Source organism: Ornithorhynchus anatinus, chromosome 11, assembly GCF_004115215.2.
Source record: "Ornithorhynchus anatinus isolate Pmale09 chromosome 11, mOrnAna1.pri.v4, whole genome shotgun sequence".
Classification (NCBI taxonomy): Eukaryota; Metazoa; Chordata; class Mammalia; order Monotremata; family Ornithorhynchidae; genus Ornithorhynchus; species Ornithorhynchus anatinus.
Window position 1 is genome coordinate 43,920,447 of NC_041738.1, and position 19,406 is coordinate 43,939,852.

The following is a 19,406-nucleotide window of genomic DNA, read 5'->3' on the forward strand; positions in this document are numbered from 1 at the left end:
GTATAATGCCCTGCCCATTGTAACAAGCTCAGTAATACTGACCGTTGATAAGGAGAGAGAATAGGCTGCTGATGGTAATTGTGCTTTTCCATTTTTGAGCAGCTGTAAATCACATGGGTGTATTCCATATGCTCAAACTAAAAATGAACTATAAAGAGCGGGAGAGAAAAGGGGATTAAGGGAATAGCTGAGTTACGGTGGAAAAACAAAAGTTAATCGGTTGGCCAGGGCAGAGTGAATCTTAGTCTAATATTTATGGATATGGTTTGGGAGTGATGGAAGACGTTAAAGAGGCAATACCTAGGAGAACTCGGTAAATCGAAGAGCCTTTCTCTGATTAGCATATACTTATTTTATATTGCTTCTTGCGTTCAGAATCCAGGAAATTTGTGCTCTGTGGCCCTTTTGACTAGATGTATTCGTGGATTGCATTGCCCAGTCTCCATGCTGGGAAGGGAGAAGTAAATATTTTATTGGTAACTTAAGCAAAGCCTTCTGTGACTGCTTTTTAATGTCTCTAATGCAGACAGAAGCAGCGGGATCTTGGTTTTATATCTCAGCAGAGAGGCATCACTTCCAGCTGAGTAGCACCCGGAGAAGTGGATACATTGTTCTTTCTCGTTGAATAAATGAGCAAAAGGAGTGGAGTGGAATGGGGAGAGGAGGGAAATATTTGTAAATTTAGAAATAGTTTGTGTATTCCCATGGATTGCTCATTTCAACACATAAAAGAGCACTGAGAACATGAATGGATTCCTCCTTCAGTGACTTGTGTTGTCTCCCTTTCCTCTCTCATCTGCCTCCATCTGCAATCTCCCTCCTCCCTCCCATCCCCGCCAATTAAAAACTGCGCTGTGGTCAAGACTACTTGGAAGATGTGAGTTTGTAATGAGTGGAATGCAGCTGAGTACCTGTAGTGTGTTGCGGCCCTTGGAAATGAGACTTTAGCCTTCTTTATCCTGGTTTTACCGAAGGTTGAATTTCCTCTAAGTGTTATGGGGTCACTTTGTTCTGGGAAATGAAAACCACTTCATTTTCTCGACCCGAAATTTGCCAAGTGTTTCAGTTAATAAACCCTTTCTAGATATTTTGGTCGGGGAGGACATAGAGAAACAAGACCAATTTCCATTAAACTGGAAGTGGTTGCAAAATGTAATCTAATCATTCATCCTGCCTGTTTCAGAGGTACAGAACAGTAAACACAGGAAAAACTCATGAAAATGACATCAGTTTATTTAAAAGTCCTGTCAAATTCTAAATAACTGATTTTCCTCAACTAGAGCAGCTACTATTCCTCATCAGTTGGCTGTCCTATACTTTTTAAATGCAAGCATCAGATAATCCAGAAGCTACGTGGCCTAGTGGTTAAAGCACGGGCCTGGGAGTCAGAGGAACTGGGTTCTAATCCTGATTCTGCCATTTGTCAGCTGGGTGACCGTGGGCAAGTCACTTAAGCCACTTCTCTGTTCCTGTTACCTCATTTGTAAAATGGGATTAAGACTGGGAGCAACCATGTGGGACATGGACTGTGACCAAACTGATTAGCTTGTACAGTGCCTGGTATATAGTAAGTGTTTAACCAATACCAGTTTTTAAAAAAGAAGTCCATTTTTGCGCATTCCTTTCTTTTTTTTTAATAAGGTTACAGCATATTTTCATAAAAGCCTACCTGGGTCTTTCTCTTTTCTGTGTCTTTTTCTCTCATTTTTTTTTCCCCCATTTCCTCCTTTTATTCCCTTTTCTGTGTTTTACTGTAGCCAGTGGCTTCCATTGGGTATTTCTTAAGTTGCTTGGGAACATTTGGGCTGAAGAGATTGCCAATCCCTGTAGTTCCTTACCGCTATAACCTTTTACTGTTCCACTGAATTCTTTTCGTTTATCTGTCAAACATAGCCCTGAATTAGTAGAGCGTATGTATGTGTAGTATAACCATCATTTATACACTACTATTTTCCCTACCCGTAATCGCCCTTTATACTCTACTATTTCTCTTATCTGTAATTTCGAGACTGTCTCTAATCTATGTCTGTCTTCCACTACATAGTGTAAGCTCTTTGTGGGTCAGGGATCGTGTCTACCCATTCTGTCGTCCTCTCCCAAGCAGTTAGTACCGTGTTCTGTGCACAGAAGTACTCAATAAGCGTCACCGATTGATTTATACATAGCCAGCCCCGGAACTGTAAAAGGTTACCACCTTTCCTTTCTGATCATTTGGGTGAAATTGGTGTGGAGCCGAGGGAGGAAGGGAGTAGAAACAGAATAGAGGGGCTTGGTCTGCCATCAGATTAGTAGCTACCCCAGTGCTTGACACAGAGTAAGTGCTTAACAAATACCATTTAAAAAAAAAGCAAAACCAATGTGTTGACTCAGCTTTCACCCTCATCCTCCTTCTCTCCCCTCCCCAACTCACCATGGAGTGGAAATGGGCTGGGAACTATCCAGGGCTGTCCACTTCGTCCAAAAAAGGTGTTCACGTTGTTCATGGAGCTGTTTACCCCAGTGCGCTCTGACGTGCCTGGGTACAGGAAGACTCCCGCATACTGCAGAAAGTTGGCTGAGATATTAGTTTCTTCCTTTCCCCCTGGCTGTAGCAATTTGGGTTGTTGGTGGACTCTTGGTGGTGAGTTCTTCTGGCGGGAGGGGAGAAGGAAGAAGATGGAAACCATGGAGGAATGGGAACGATGCAATTTAGGAGGGAACCAAGGCGCATCTCAGTAGATATAGATTATTGAGTGAGATTGAAGTAACTGCTGCATTAAAGACTCGGGTATGCTGCCGCTGCAAAGGTACCGTTATTTATGGATAAGGTGAAAAGCAGTGTGGCCTAGTGGATAGAGCAGAGGGCCTGGGTCCCAATCCCAGCCCCACCACTTATCTGCTGTGTGACCTTTGGCAAGTCACTTCACTTCTCTGGACCTCAGTTACCTCATCTGTAAAATGGGGATTGAGACTGTGAGCCGTATGTGGGACAGGGACTCTGTCCAACCTGATTAAGTTGTATCTACCCCAGTACTGTAGTACAGTACCTGGTACATAGTAAGTGAATAAATATGATTGACTCACTGACAAATGCTATTAAACATATCCCCACCAGAAACAAAACAAGACAGAAAAACTGCCCTTTACTGGCCCACTGTTGCTGGTGACTGTACCTGGACTCAATCCTCGAGTTAGCAAGTTATTGCATTTTTTTTTTTTTTAAAGAAAACAATCCATACTTTTGGTCCAGTGGAAAGAGGAAAGCCTTGGGATTCTGGAAGGCTAGGATCTAGGCTTGGCTCTGCCAGGCGGGACGTACCTGGCGGGGATTTGCCACCGATGCTGAAGGTGACTGATGACGAACTAGATAAGGTGTCCTCTTAGTTGAACTGGCCCAGCAGGAGCCCCCAAGAATAACTAGCCAACAAGGCTAGTGCAGATCTCAGGGCCTATAAAGCTAACCACGTGCTGGATTATGGCATCAGGGCTGAGCACGCGTACAGTGCTGTGGTTATTTTGCCTGTAAAAGGGTCTGACGCACCCACTCACGCATTTTGCAGTGTGCTGCGCCCCAGCCCATTTACCCCATTGCATTTTGTGCCCCAGAGGGAACCCAATTCTGCTACCTAGACTGGGAGCCCCATGTGGGACAGAGGCTGTGTCCAATACTGTGTCAACCCCCAGCACTTGTTTCACAGTAAGCGCTTAACAAATATCACACTCGTTAATGTTATTCTTATTATATTTTTCACCAGCAGATAAAAGAAAGTGCATGTCACCAGCACAACAATCAGTTCCTTTCCACAGACACTCAGGGGAGACCCATCCACTGTTCTCGACATGTTTAAGAGAAATATATCCCTTCATTAATCCTCACTCCCCAATTGTTATGGGTTTCACTGCAAACCCAAAGAGAATCTTGGATGCCGTTTATATAGCTGTTGCTTGTTTGAAAGAGGAAAGCGACTTAGGGATAGATTACAGCAGTTATTCGTGGCTGGGATCTCCTCTGGCTCACCTCGTCACCCAAAAACAGGGATACCAGAGTATCCTAAAAGCAGGATTCCGGATGCTGGGATAAGGGGCAAAGTGGAAACCAGACAGAGCCGTGTCAGGCCGAGGTATCATTTGTAAGGTGATCTACTGATTCGGGCCAAGACTGACCCTTAAAACCTTGGGTCCATCTCTGTTTTTGGTTTCTGGGGCTGCCTCCCCCCTTAAGGAAAATGTGGAAGGAAGAAGATGGAACTAATGTTTTGGGAAAAAAAAACTGTGGTGTTGCCATGCAATAACTTAGTGTTGGTATTTGTTAAGCGCTTACTATGTAGCGAGCACTGTTCTAAGCGCTGGGGTAGACACAGGAGAATCAGGTTGTCCCATGTGGGGCTCACAGTCTTAATCCCCATTTTACAGATGAGGTAACTGAGGCACCGAGAAGTTAAGTGACTTGCCCAAAGTCACACAGCTGACTAGTGGCGGAGCCAGGGTTCGAACCCATGACTGCTGACTCCAAAGCCCGTGCTCTTTCCAGTGAGCCACGCTGCTCTCTCTCATCTGTCTCAACACAGGCTTACGCAGAGTGCCTCAGACACCAAAACATTTTAGCTGTGCTGTTTGTTCAGCAATTGAGTCAAAAAGCAAGGAGGAAAATCTAGCTCCCCAAAGACTAAAAGGGGACACAAATGGAGGTGTTGGCTGGGAGTGCAGAATCTGATAGGAATTGAGAAGCAGCATGGTCTCCAGGCTAGAGGAGAGAATTTGGTCAATCTGCTCCCCCACCGCCATTTACTCATTGGCTCAAATCACATAGTAGTGATGCTATGGCTCTGCCTTCTACTCAGTGGGGGTATTGAGAGTGAATTTGCTAACTTTAAAACGTGTTTTGAAGCCTGCAAAGGTTTTGAAACACCTCATCTATGAGGACTAGGGTACTTTGAAGAGAGAGAAAAGCCCTCTCGATGAGGACCATCAGAGTTAAGAACCGTACGGTGACCACATCCAAACATGGGCATGATTCCCATGCAATTGGAAAGACCCGTTCTCCCGCCTCCTCAGCCCCCATTCCTGGGAACTGAGCTATTCCAAGGACTTCCTCGGGCTCCCAAGAATCAGGGGGCTTGTTCAGTGGGATACCAACTGCTTGCTTGACATAACATTCCTGGTGGGTGATTTAGACTTCTTGCTTGCAGCATAGCAATCTTGTTTTCAGAAGTTTTCTCCTGGATCCTTGTGTTCTCTCTTTTTTTTCCCCTCTCTGAAGAAGCTGCAGTCACTGCATCCTTAGCCGAATAAAGTAATGAGAGCCTACTATTGCTAGGCAACCAGCACAGAGTGTGCTTGACTAGACCACAGAATGCAGCTGGAAGATGTCAAGAGACTAATATCCTGCACCTCACCAGTAAAAATTGCTTAGACATCGCAGTGGGGCAGTATGTGAGGCGAGGTTTTGGATGCAGAGAGGTAGTGTGCTGCATTTTAACTGAGAGTCTTTTCATACTTTCCTCTTACAAGTAAATACAGTCGTGCCGTCGCTTGCTGAGAGATGTTTACAGAGATGAACAGATCACATGATTTTCCCCCCACCTTCTTTTCCCCAGCATCTGAGCTGCTTTGATACGCTTTCAAGAAAATTACTGTTGGAAATTGAAAAAGAGTAAAGGCATCCTGTGAACTTGAGGAAAACAAAGACTAGTCAGCAAGGATGCCGCATATATTTCTGCAAGGAGATTGATAACATTACCAGATTAGGAAAAAGAATGTACTTTAGCATGATTTCCCTTGAAGTAGGGAGCTCTGTAATTCTTAAGAACTGAGAGATGTTTTCAGATGGAAGAAAGTAGCTGCTGCTTGAATGCCAAACATGACCAAGCAATATCTGGATTTCATTTGGAATTTATCTGCCTGCATAGTTGTAATGTACCTTATGCCCAATATATTCAGTCAAGTGAGCCGGGTATCGTTAATATGAAAAATCTGTAGCAATGTCTCCAAACCTTATTTTCACCTGGGCGACAGCTTTGTGCTCATAGATGGTTTTCTCCTCTCTACGGCGACTAGTTCTCTGTGGCAGACAGCTGGGCCAATCGATCTTCCTCTCAGCCTGTCCTCACAACATGCCTGCCCAAGAATGGAACAGCCCCTCACATTTGTACTAAAAAGCAGCAAGAGCAGTTTTTAAATGGTAGAGGAGACAGGTGGTGTATTTTCTTGGGAACATTGTGTTATTTTATGATCTACATTGAAAAAGGTGGTCGAAGTGGCATTTGAAAGCAGATTCCTTGAAAGCGGCATCGGTTCCTCACCTTTTAGCTTTACACCTGGGCAGGGTTTTGTCTTTTTAAAAATTAATAATCACTGCCTTTTTGAGGATGAACCCCCACAGGTAAGTTCTAATTACAACTGTGGCCTGGGGAATGGTTTAGAGAGGTGTTTTAAGTTCAGAAGAGAATAGATACTACTCTTTCTCCTTTTGAGAGAGACAGCTATTCTTGCTGTTGATCCTTGCTGGTGCTGTGTGGGTGTCAATTCTGTCTAGGTCAGCTGGGAGACGTTCAGATTGCCTCCCTCTTGCCATATAAGTCTAGTTCGGAGGCGCAGAAGGAGGCTAGTGGAAAGAGCACAGGCCTAGGAGTCAGAGGACCTGGCTTCGAATCCCAGCTCTGCCAAGTGTTTGCTCTCTGACTTTGGGCAAGTCACTTAACTTCTCTGCGCCTCTGTTCTCATGTTCTCCCTCCTACTTGGACTGTGAGTCCCCTGCAGGACAGGGATCGTGTCCAATCTAACTCACTTGTATCCATCCCAGCACTTAGAACAGTGTTTGACACAGAGAAAGCGCTTAATAAATACCATTTAAAAAAAAAAAAGAGGGTGCCCACCTCACTTTCTTTTCATTCATTCATTCAATCTTATTTATTGAACGCTTACTGTGTGCAAAGCACTGTACCACAGCCCAGCACCCAAGTCCAAAGGAACTTCAGCTCTTGATTTTGGGACCTGTAGGAGGAGTTTACTCAGCAGACCAAATTACTTACAAATGGCCACATGTTCTTTAGAAGAGGGGATTGGTCACCGGATTAATACTATAGCGTGAGTTTTTCCTCAAAACTAAGTTTTGCAAGCACGCAGTCCTCGCATTACCACGGGACTAGGTATACCGAAGTTTGAGAAACCTTACAGTAAGTGTGGTCTTGGAGAGAAAAGAGTTGGAAGGAGATGGGGATACTCAATTTTATAATTGTTAAAATACAGGGAACTGGGAATGCAGAAGTTGAACGGTTGAGACTTTGCCAAAAGCAAAATGGAATATTGTCATTTGATGCTTTGGTTGGTCCCGGCTCATTGTAGTCTCTCTGGGCCTGCGCTGGTTCGGGATGACCTACGGGATTGGTGTTCACTGCTCAGTAAATTCCACTGGTGGATTGTCTCTGGGCCACCGGGCTGCAAGTGCGCCCATTCCTGGGAAATGCAGAGGCATATGATATTTGGTCCAGAGATCCCCGGAGCCACGAAACAGCTGTTCACGGACAGCATTGGCCCCTGTAATGAGGGTGGCACAGGACTCCCTCGTAGTTTTGTGGCGCTCTTGCCGCCGGATACAGTTACAGCTCGGGGCCAGGCTTGACTGGGAACCAGGGCAGACCGGACCCTGTATTTTGGCCCATGGAAGGGTCTACCTCAGTTTCCCTGTTTGGAGATGGAAATAAAGGATTCAATCCAAAGCTCGCTGAAGGTCCTGAAGTATGAAAGACCCAACATTGTCATTCATTCACTCAGTCGTATTTATTTAGTGCTTACTGTGTACAAAGTACTGTAATAATAATAATAATCGTATTTGTTACGCGCTGTGTGCCAGGGACCGTACTAAGCTCTGGAGTGGATTCAGGCAAATCAGGTTGGACACAATCCCTGTCCCAAGCAGGGCTCACGGTCTCAATCCCCATTTTCCAGATGAGGTAACTGAGGCACAGAGAAGTGAAGTGATTTGCCCAAGGTCACATGGCAGACAGGTGGCGGAGCCGGTATTAGAACCTCTGTCCTTCTGACTCCCAGGCCTGTGCTCTACCACTACGCCGTGCTGCTTCTGTACTAAGCGCTTGTGTTTTTTATGAGGTTCCCCCCAACTTAGCTATAGCTTTAAAGAAAGTGTGGGGTGGCACAGCAGTACTGGGGTAACTAGGTCTTGGGTGGGAAGATCTGGAGTGCTTCAGCCATCTGAGTATGAGCTGATACATATATATATTTTTTTTAAAAAAAGGCAGTGGATGACTCCGGTGTGAGGCATTAATTTTGTGTTCTCTGCACAGTAGGCCGGATCTCTCCATTTATAAGGTGATGAGAATTAAGAATAAGCAGGAACTGAACTAGGAGGATGGATGTATAATGGTATTATTAAGCCACCTGCAGTGGTGCTGAATGGTGCCACCTTCAAATAGAGCAAGAATTTCTCTGTGCACAGCAGAACTCTCCAACAAGAGGTAGAGGTGGAAAAGAGGGATTTCAGAAACGACCCTGGTAACTAGATGTGCCCTTTTCCCTCCCCCAGCTCTCCCATCTACTAGAGAACAATGCTCAAGAGCTGGGGCTCGTTGATTGTAGTTTGGTAGCTTGATGGTAATGAGATCAAAGTTGAGTGTGCAAAAAGACGTGTACCCCCAGTCCTAGAACGCATTCAATCAATCAGTCGATCAGTCTTTATTTGTTGAGCGTTTACTGGGTGCAGAGTGAGGTACTAAGCACTTGGGAGAGTACAACGCAATATAACAGAGTTGGTAGATACGTTGAGTCGAGAGGAGGAGATAGAGGAGGAGATATTGTGAGGCCGAGAGAGGGGTGAATAAAGAGAGCGAATCCAGATGCAAGGGTGATGCAGAAGGGAGTGAGAGAAGAGGAAATGAGGACTTAGTCAGGGAAGGCCTCTTGGAGGAGACGTACCTTCAATAAGGCTTTGAAGATGGAGAGAGTAACCGTCTGTCGGATGTGAAGAGGGAAGGCGTTCCAGGATGTGGGCGAGAGGTCGGCGGCGAGATAGACGAGATTAAGGTGCGTTGAGTAGGTTGGCATTAGAGGAGTGCAGTGTGTGGGCTGGGTTGTAGCAGGAGAGCAGCGCGGTGAGGTAGGAGGGGACAAAATAATTGAGTGCAGGTGTTGTGTTCTTGTTAATTAAAGATCCCACCATACTGTATCTGACACCGTGCTCTTTCCAGACTCACACTGTCAGAAGCACATTCCTTAATTCTCCTATCACTTTCTGGCCAAAGCACATAATGAAGCATGCATCTGGCAGAACTGGTCTAATAATAATGATGGTATTTGTTAAGCACTTAATATGTGCCAAACACTATTCAAATAATCATGGTATTTGTTAAGCACTTATTATGTGCCAGGCACTGTACTGAGCTCTAGGATAGATACAAGATAATCAGGTTGGACACAGTTCCGGTCCCACATGAGGGCTCACAGTCTTAATCCCCATTTTACACATGAGGAAACTGAGACACAGAGAAGTTTAGTGACTTGCTCAAGGTCACATAGCAGACAAGTGGAGCCAGGATTGGAATCCAGGTCCCCTGGCTCTTGGGCCTGTGCTCCTTCCACTGGGCCACACTCTTTCTGATCTGATCAACATTAGTTTTTGTCTGGAAAGAAATAGATTGGCAGAGGGCAGCTCCTTTACCTACGATTCGCTGAGAACTAGGCTGCAAATGCCGAAACGCCGGAAAGCCAGTTGTGACAGCTGCCTCTCGCTATTTCTAAGGGTAACATCCCTGAGACAGAATGATCACTTAAAAGGGCTGCGATTTTACAGAGTATAGTATCATGTGCGTAGATGACATGTTTAAGCTTACTCTGCTAGTTCTCATCAATCCCTCCTCTTATTTTGCAGAGAGTTAAGAAGGATGTTGACAAAGGCACTCTGCATACAGACATGTTCCTGCTGAAACCAGAGAACACGGAAGGAGGTATCATATCCAAAAAGAAAAAAAAAAGTGGGGCACAGATTTGTCTTAGGACTTGGCTACGTTGTTAGAGAAAGCCAGTGCCTTTAATCCCACAGAATGAAAGAAAGTGAAAGTCCTTTCCATTGGGAAGTAGGAGCTGATTTTATCAAGATGTGGTCACTGGAGCCTTTTCCCCCTTGGCAGTAATAGTAATAATAATGGGATTTAAGTACTCATTATGTCCTAACACTGTACTAAGCACTGGCGTAGGTACAAGATAATCAGGTCCTATCAGTCAGTCATATTTATTGAATTCTTACTGTGTGCAGAGCACTGTACTAAGCGCTTGGGAGAGTATAATTCAGCAAGGTTGGTAGGTACAGTCCCCGCTCACAATGAGCTTACATCCTAGAAAGGTCCTATATAGGGATAACAGTCTTAGGAGGGAGAACAGGTATTCATTCGGTCGTATTTACTAAGCGCTTACTGTGTGCAGAGTATGTGAATCCCCATTTTGCAGATGAGGGAACTGAGGCACAGAGAAGTCTAAGCCCAAGGTTACCCAGCAGAAAAGTGGTGGAGCTGCGATTAGAACCCAGGACCATTCTCTATGCACTAGGCCACACTGCTTCTCAGTAATATCTCCTAATAATAATAATAATGTTGGTATTTGTTAAGCGCTTACGATGTGCAGAGCACTGTTCTAAGCGCTGGGGTAGACACGGGAATCAGGTTGTCCCATGTGGGGCTCACAATCTTAATCCCCATTTTACAGATGAGGTAACTGAGGCAAAGAGAAGTTAAGTGACTTGTCCACAGTCACACAGCTGACAAGTGGCAGAGCCGGAATTCGAACCCATGACCTGACTCCAAAGCCCGTGCTCTTTCCACTGAGCCACGCTGCCTCTCTTGTTGGGACTTTGCAGTAGGAATCTAACAGCTGAGACTTTTTATAATCTGACGACAGGTCAGGGCGGGGGGAGTAGGGTGGTTAGCAGGCATCCGTAGACCCCCACCTCCCAAATCATCCTACACCAAAGAATTTTTTTTAAATGGTATTTACGTGCTTACTATGTCCCAGGTACTGAACTAAACACTGAGCTAGATACAGCTAGAGAAGCAGCGTGGCTCAGTGGAAAGAGCCTGGGCTTCGGAGTCAGAGGTCATGAGTTCGACTCCCGGCTCTGTCACTTGTCAGCTGTGTGTCTGTGGGCGAGTCATTTCACTTCTCTGTGCCTCAGTTACCTCATCTGTAAAATGGGGATTAACTCACATGGGACAACCCGATTACCCTGTATCTCCCCCAGCGCTTAGAACAGTGCTCTGCACATAGGAAGCGCTTAACAAATGCCAACATTATTATTATTATTATACAAAATAATCAGATTTGGCACAGTCCGCGTCCCATATGGGGCATGGCCCAGGGAAGTTAAGTGACTTGCACGAGGACACACGGCAAGAAACGCTCTGGGCATGTCACTCCCCTTCTTAAACAACTCCAGTGGTTTCCTATCAACCTCCGCTCCAAACAAAAACTCCTCACTGTAGGCTTCAAGGCTCTCCATCACCTTGCCCCTTCCTACCTCTCCTCCCTTCTCTCTTTCTGCCGCCCACCCCGCACGCTCCGCTCCTCCGCCGCTCACCTCCTCACCGTCCCTCGGTCTCGCCCATCCCGCCGTCGACCCCCGGGCCACATCCTCCCGCGGTCCCGGAACGCCCTCCCTCCTCACCTCCGCCAAACTGATTCTCTTCCCCACTTCAAAACCCTACTTAAAACTCACCTCCTCCAAGAGGCCTTCCCAGACTGAGCTCCCCTTCTCCCTCTACTCCCTCTACCTCCCCCCCCTTCACCTCTCCGCAGCTTAACGCTCTTCTCCCCCCATTTCCCTCTGCTCCTCCCCCTCTCCCTTCCCATCCTCTCAGCACTGTACTCATCTGCTCAACTGTATATATTTTCATCACCCTATTTATTTTGTTAATGAAATGTCCATCGCCTTGATTCTATTTAGTTGCCATTGTTTTTACGAGATGTTCTTCCCCTTGACTCTGTTTATTGCCATTGTTCTCGTCTGTCCGTCTCCCCCGATTAGACTGTAGTCAAACGGCAGGGACTGTCTCTATCTGTTGCCGACTTGTTCATTCCAAGCGCTTAGTACAGTGTTCTGCACATAGTAAGCGCTCAATAAATACTATTGAATGAATGAACACGGCAGACAAGTGACAGAGCTAGGATTAGAACCTAGGTCCTCCAACTCTCAGGCCCGGGATCTTTCCACTAGCACCCGCCGCTTAGAGGCATTGGATCCCTAATATCGATTTCCTGATTTAAGAGTTCCTCACAACTGCTACGAGGCTTCCCACTCTAGATTTACAGCTGATTTGGGAAGCAGCCCAGTAACACCATCCCCAAGTTAGCACTCCTGGAAATAGCCATCTTGAAGAATCTGTTTTAATGCTGAACAACCCAGATGGACTCCTGTTCTGAGACCAACCTCAAGTTGGGGTTTTTTTCCTTCTTTTTCTTTTCGTATCTGATCCACATTTTAAAATAAGATGGAACGCCATGATTAACTGCTCATCTTATGATATTATGTAATGCTTTCCAATCTCTTTCTTGTTAGGGAGTGTGGCAGTCCAGCAGGCTAGTCAGCCTCTCACACAGAAGAAGGAGAAAAACCCAGAGGTTTCTAGAGCAGGACTCATTCCTCGGGACCCTTCACAGAAGGGAAGTTCTCTTGCGTTGGGATGATCACATACCTGGTGACATCAGCTGTAGCGGAGCCAATGCGGGAAGAATTGGGCCAGGAAGTGGAGGCTAGAAAAGTGAGGAAAATCCTCAGAGTCATAGGAAGAGTTACTCCCTTACCACCCTCCCAGACTCTTGATAGGGAAAGCAGCCTGAGAATCAGCGGGGTGAACCACCAAGAAAGAATCCCTGGATGGCATCCCCACAGAAATGAAACAGTATTTTAGTGAGGTGGTAGGATTTGGAATTTTTAAAAAAATGGTATTTGTTAAGCGGTTACTAGTGTCAAACACCGTTCTAAGCGCTGGGGTAGATGCAAGTGAAATAGGTTGGACGCCGTCCCTGTCCCGCACGGAGCTCACGGTCTTAAATAGGAAGTAGGAGGGAAAACGGGAGAACTGAGACACGGAGAAGTTGAGTGAGTTTCCCGAGGTCGTACAGCAAGCATTTGGCGGAGCCGGGATTAGAACCTAGGTCCTCTTCTTCCCAGGCCCGTGCTCTCTCCGTTAATCCAAGATGCTTCTCTGTTAAGTTAGGATCTAGTACCAAGTCAGAACTAGTTGTTTATTCCTGAATCGGTAAGATTCTGTTGTATCACTACCGATGCTGATGAAACCTTAAAGTGGACTGGTTCTGTGTTTATAACTAAAGGAAGTTCCTGTGTAGTCTCTGTGGGTGGGGCTTGCACATTTGAAGGGAGGGAGGGCATTTGGCATTGAGTGCCTCGGTAGCTGAGCCCCTAGGATTTGGGGCTGGCTAGCTGGACTCTGGCTGCTTGAAGTACCAAATTTAAGAATAATGCGATGATGACAGAACTAGCAGGGCAGTCTCACCATGCACTAGGAGTCCCTGTCCTGGCTTTGAATTGCCAGGGACCCTAGAAACCCTAGTGTTTGAAACTGGGTGTCCCACTGCCAAAGTGACCAGACACGTTTCAGGCGGTGGAGACTGTACTTAACCCGTGTCCCTCTGGGCTCCATGTGTTCCGCCGGGAAGGCCTTTCTTCTCACCCCTGGCTTATCACAAGAAAATGGTCAGTGTGTCAGCAGCTGAGATTTGCCACTTTTCATTTTTAGCATCAGGCCCCTAAGCATAAAGAGCTGGGTTGCTCAATAAGGCAGAAACGGGGCTAGGGTTTTGCCTGGCGGTTTGCTGTTTGAGGAGCAGGGTGGCCTAGTGGATAGAGGACGGGCCTGGGAGTCGGAGGACCTGGGCTCTAATCCCGGCCCCTCTACTTGTCCGCTGTGTGTCCTCGGGCAAGTCAGTTAACTTTTCGACGCCTCAGATCTGTCATCTGCAAAATGGGGAGTCAATACTCGGTCTGCCTTCCCTTCCCCGACTTTGACTGTGAGCTCCCTGAGGGACCTGATTATCTTTATCTACCCCAGTGCCTGACGGTAGTAAGTGCTGTGTACCTTGATGATAACGATGGTATTTTTTAAGCACTTGCTATGTGTCAGGCACTGTATTAAGTGCTGGAGGTACTCTCGTCTGTCGCCGACGACCTCTCGTCCACATCCTACCTCTGGCCTGGAGCACCCTTCCTCACATTAGACAGATAATTGGTCTCCTCCACTAGAAAGCCGTACTGAAGGCACATCTCCTCCAAGAAGCCTTCCCTGACTAAGGCCTCCTCTCCTTTTCTCCCTGTCCCTTCTGCATCGCTCTGACCTGCTCCCTTAATTTGTCCTCCCTTCCATCCCCACAGCATCTACGTATATTTCTGTAATTTATTCATTTGTTTTTTAATGTATATTAATGTCGATCACCCCCTGTAGACTATGAGCTCATTGTGGGCAGGGAACATGTCTGTTATTGGGTTATACTTTCCCAAGCACTTTGCACATAGTATAAGCACTCAATATGATTGAATGAATTAATGCTTAAATACAATAATAATAGTATTATTATTATTCCCCTTGGCCTGATCAGGAGCTTCAGCCCTACTTCTCTCCTTTCCTTCCTCCCTCCATCCTGTCCCTCAACTCCTACCAAAGATGCTGGGACCTGTAGAAACAAGTTCACTCGGGATCTTGCCCAAAAGGAAAAAATCTAGGGGCACCCTAGCTGAATGTCCCCTGAGGGACAGATCCCATGTCTTATTGCCAATTTGAAGGTGGTAGAATGGTGGTCTGTTGGATATGAAGGGGGAGCGGGTTTCGGGTCAGCGGGAGGATATGAGCAAGGGTTTGGCGGCAAGACAGATGAGATTTAGGTACAGTCAGTACGTTGGTATTAGAGGAGCAGAGTGTGGGCTGCTCTGTGGTAGAAGGTTAGCGAGTCAGTTAAGAAGGGGAGAGCTGTTGAGGGTTGTAGTCGAAGCGGCGTGGCCTAGAGAAAAGCCACTTGATAAGGAGTTCGTGTTCGATGCTAAGGAAACAAGTGCCGAATGGTGCGTTTTCTCAAAGCAGCACTGTGAACAGTGGATCCACCCCAAAATGCTCAACTGTAGCATTCTACCCAGTGAAAGTGCTGAAGTTGTTTTGACGGCAGGGACAAAAGGTGTGACTTTAAAAATCTAATTTCATTTAGTAGTAAAATAGTAAACAAATTGTCGTAGGTACCTGGAGGAAGATGGGATCAAAGCCAGTAAGCAAACCTAGAAATTTTCAATGAACAGATGATGACAGGCTTTTTGTTGGTGTTTGTGTGTGTGTGTACGTAACCTAATTATACACTCAGTATTTAAAAGAATAATTTTGGTTTCTTAAAGCCATACAGTAGCTCCACAACTTAATGTTTAAAATAGCTCAGATTCGAGCCTCAGAATGAGGACTGAGACCTATAGTAAAATCACATTAATTTGGACTCCACAAATGCAGAATTCATAAGTCAGATCTTCTTTTGCCCTTCAGCGCTGCTAGAAGAAGGTAGGTTTTGATCTAAAAATGGAAGTGTGTGACAGACCCCAGGGTTTTCCAAACCTCAGCTAAACTGAAACTGCAGGAGATATATAGAGGCATGTGAGAATCAGTTGGGGGAGGAGCCAGAAGGATAATCACCTACTTGGCTTATTACCTGACTCTCCCACTAAATTGTAAACTCCATGAGGGTAGTTATCATGTCTTCCAACTTCCTTGTACACTCCACAGCATTTAGTAAGCACAGTGCTTTGCTCAGAGGAGCTCAGTAAATACTGCTGATGGATTGATTTGAACCTCCAGCTGCATAAGATAGATTTAAAAGCAAGCAAGCAAGCGAAAGAGAACAATGCAATAAATAGCTAAATTTCAACTGAGCATAAAGGAGACATCCAAAATTTTCTGACAAAGTTGCATTGAAGTATTACAATTCAGGCTTTCCATTAAATGGGATTGACCGTCCCTCCCTTCTTCCCTTCTAAATTGGTGGTTTTCACTGTGCCTAGAAGGCCAAAAATTCCAGGAAAGGGTATATTCAGTCCACAGAGCTGCATTAGAGATGAATGTTAAAAAGTTAGGTTTTTTAAATGCCTCTGTAATTTGATTCTGGATGGGAGAGTTAGAGCTCATGGATTCTTTTTAATTTGAACAAGATAGGTTTTGGGATGAGCTGAAAGTGAGTGAATATAAACAAAAAGTTTAGAAAGACTAGAGATTTGGGGAGGGAAGAACTTGTTATTTAATATGAACCAAGTGAAAGAAAGATCATGTGGAAAGACTCTCTCAAATAGACTTCAAACAAATGAAGAAGGGAGAATCAATCCAACATGGTGTTTATTGGTGTCCTACGTGCAGAACACTATATTAAGTGCTTGGGAGAATTCAGTGCAACAGAATTGGTAAATACATTCCCTGCCCAAAAAGAGCTTACAGTCCAGAGAGGGAGACAGACATTAATCACAGATATATCAGTAAGTACTGAGGCTGGGATGAATATCAAGAACCCTGGGGGAAGTAGAAGCGTTGAAAGAGTTATTTAATAGAAATCTGGGTAACTCCATTTCTTTTTTTTTATTTTAGAATCCCAGATCAAAATGTTATTCTAGGAGCAGAAAAAGAAACCCCTCTATTTCCCTAAATTGTCTTTGTATATCAGCAAGAGTGGAGGAGATGGTGTTGTGGGATTTATCATTATGTAACAAGCCTTTGAATATACTGTTAGGTCATGATAACCCAAGGACCTGTCTGTATCATTTACTTTTGTCTTTTTCTAGATTTGTGATGAATATTTGACCATCACTGTATTTCACCTCCTTGCTTGACTCTCTTCTTCTATCATTCTTTAAAATTGTGTTTTGCAGTTGCCTTTCATGTTACGGTAAAAGTATGTAATTTATAGTTGAATGCATAATTACTCCTTAAAGGGAACAAGGGGAAAATGTAATATGTACATCAGCTGTGTGATTAAACTGACAAATGGATATGATTTAATATTTGTATTTTAACAGTTACTTTAAATAATGTTAAAGCAACCAAGTACGTCAGTGGGTGGTATACAGATATCACTCTGTAGCTGAGGGATTACTAAAACTTCCCAGTAGCTTTGTAAATACATAGAAAAAAGTGTACTTTTCTTCACACATTTTTACCAACCTGCCTTTCTTCGTGGAATTCTGGCAATATATTTTTATTTGCCTGCCCTAAAGTGTCCTGGCCCCAGTTGAATAGGCAAGTGACCACTTCCAAACCTAGACTAGAGTTCTGTAATTTCCCCAGTCTTTTCACGGGCCTGGTTTTCAGCTGTCTCTCATCCCTTTGAATTGGCCTGTTTTCTCTCTGTTACCAGGAAAATGGACATGGACTCGAATGAACCCTTCCGGAGTGAAGCCCACTCCGAGGTCTGGCTTCTCCGTGGCTCTGGCCCCTAATAGTCGGACCCTCCTGTTTGGCGGGGTGTGTGATGAAGAAGAGGAGGAAAGCATCGAGGGTGATTTCTTCAATGACCTGTACTTGTACGACACAGCCAAGAATCGCTGGTTTGCAGGGCAGCTAAAGGTATTCTCACCCTCAGGTGGATGAATTAAGCCGTCGTAATAGGGATGACTACAAGTTCACAAACGTCTGTTTTAGAAGAACAGAAAAAAATATTAGCAGTAGACTTGGGTACACCAGGTGGAGAAAAATCTGAAATGGCATTTATTGCTGGGATTTTTTTTTTCCAGGAATAGATATTGCCATGGAGAAGCAGCGTGGCTCAGTGGAAAGAGCCCAGGCTTGGGAGTCAGAGGACGTGGGTTCTAATCCCGGCTCCGGCACCTGTCAGCTTTGTGACCTTGAGCAAGTCACTTAACTTCTCTGTTCCTCAGTCACCTCATCTGTAAAAATGGGGATTAAAAAAAAATGTGAGCCCCACATGGGACAATCTGATGACCCTGTATCTCCCCCAGTGCTTAGAACAGTACTCTGCACATAGTAAGCACTTAACGAATACCATAATTATTAATTATTATTATTATGAATTAGTAGGAATACCTAGCCTTCTGGATAAATGTTTTTTTTCTTCCACCCCTTTTTCTCTCCCCTCTTTCTGTAATTTCCTCCTGGTCACTCCTCTCATCTCCCCTGCTACTCCTCCTTTAATGGTATTTGTTAAGTGCTTACTGTGTTCCAGGGCCACGTGCAGGGGTAGATACAAGCTAAATAGGTTGGACACAGTTCATGTCCCATGTGGGGCTCACAGTCTTAGTCCCCCTTTCATAGATGAGGTAACTGAGGCACAGAGAAGTGAAGCGACTTGCTCCAGGTCACGCAGCAGTCTAGTGGCGGAACCAGGATTAGAAGCCGGGTCTTCTGACTCGAAAGCCCCTGCTTTTTCCACTAGGCCATGCTGCTTCCCAGCTCTTCTGCTAGGTCCCTCACCAGTTCAGTGACTTTATTCGGCTGTATCTTTTTTCCTGCCTCTCTCTCTTTCTCTCTCCCTGCCCCGTCTCTGCTGTCTTTTCTCTCCCATCCCTCCCCTATTCTCTGTTCCTGTCGTTACATCTTAGTGACTCCTCTCATTTCCCCGACTCATTCTCCCCTGTTGTCTGCCACTATGTTTTCGCTGCAGTGGCAGACAGCACTACATTTTCACTACATTGCCACTAGAGAAGCAGCGTGGCTCAGTGGAAAGAGCCCGGGCTTGGGAGTCAGAGGTCATGGGTTCGAATCCTGGCTCCGCCACTTGTCAGCTGTGTGACTTTGGGCAAGTGACTTAACTTCTCTGTGCCTCAGTTCCCTCATCTGTAAAATGGGGATTAAGACTGTGAGCCCCACATGGGACAACCTGATCACCTTGTATTCCCCCCCAGCGCTTAGAACAGTGATCTGCACATAGTAAGCGCTTAACAAATGCCCACATTATTATTCTTCTTAGAGGGGGACACAGACAATCAGTCACTTATTGAGCACTTACTGTTCAAGTAAGTGCTGACATGATCTACCGCCCATACCTGCAGCCCATTTCTAAGTACCTGTTCATGCTGTAGAACTCCCCACCTGCTTCCATGTTGCTTCCCAACCTGCTGGGATCAGGAGGCCTGAGGGGTCTCTGCTCTCGTTGTACTCCCTTCCTCGCTTACCTCCTCCGCACACAAGGAAGCAGCAATCCTGCTGCATCTCTCACTCACGTGTGGGCTCACACGCACAGACAGATACATACACTCCTTTCTCTTGCTCTCCCTCTTTCTCCCCTTTCTCCCTCTTCATCTCTCTCCAACATAAGTCTTGCCAGGTTTTGAGGTTTTGAGTCTTTCTAATGTTTACTTGAAAAAAAAAATTCCTCTTCGTTTTTTTAAGGTGTTTGCAAAGTGCTACTTTGTGCCGGGCACCGTACTTAACACT

General features: G+C 45.4%; 1 protein-coding gene across 4 annotated transcripts in view; it reads left to right on the forward strand.

Annotated features, from left to right (window-relative positions):
* The window catches only part of KLHDC4 (kelch domain containing 4), a 61,649-nt gene that overhangs the window by 35,531 nt on the left and 6,712 nt on the right, over positions 1 to 19,406 (forward strand). For all 4 annotated transcript variants that reach the window (XM_029075400.1, XM_029075399.2, XM_029075402.2 and 1 more), the window contains 2 exons: positions 9,863 to 9,938; positions 17,371 to 17,579. In XM_029075400.1, coding sequence (XP_028931233.1) covers positions 9,863 to 9,938; positions 17,371 to 17,579 — 285 coding nt within the window. The remainder of the gene's footprint in view (positions 1 to 9,862; positions 9,939 to 17,370; positions 17,580 to 19,406) is intronic.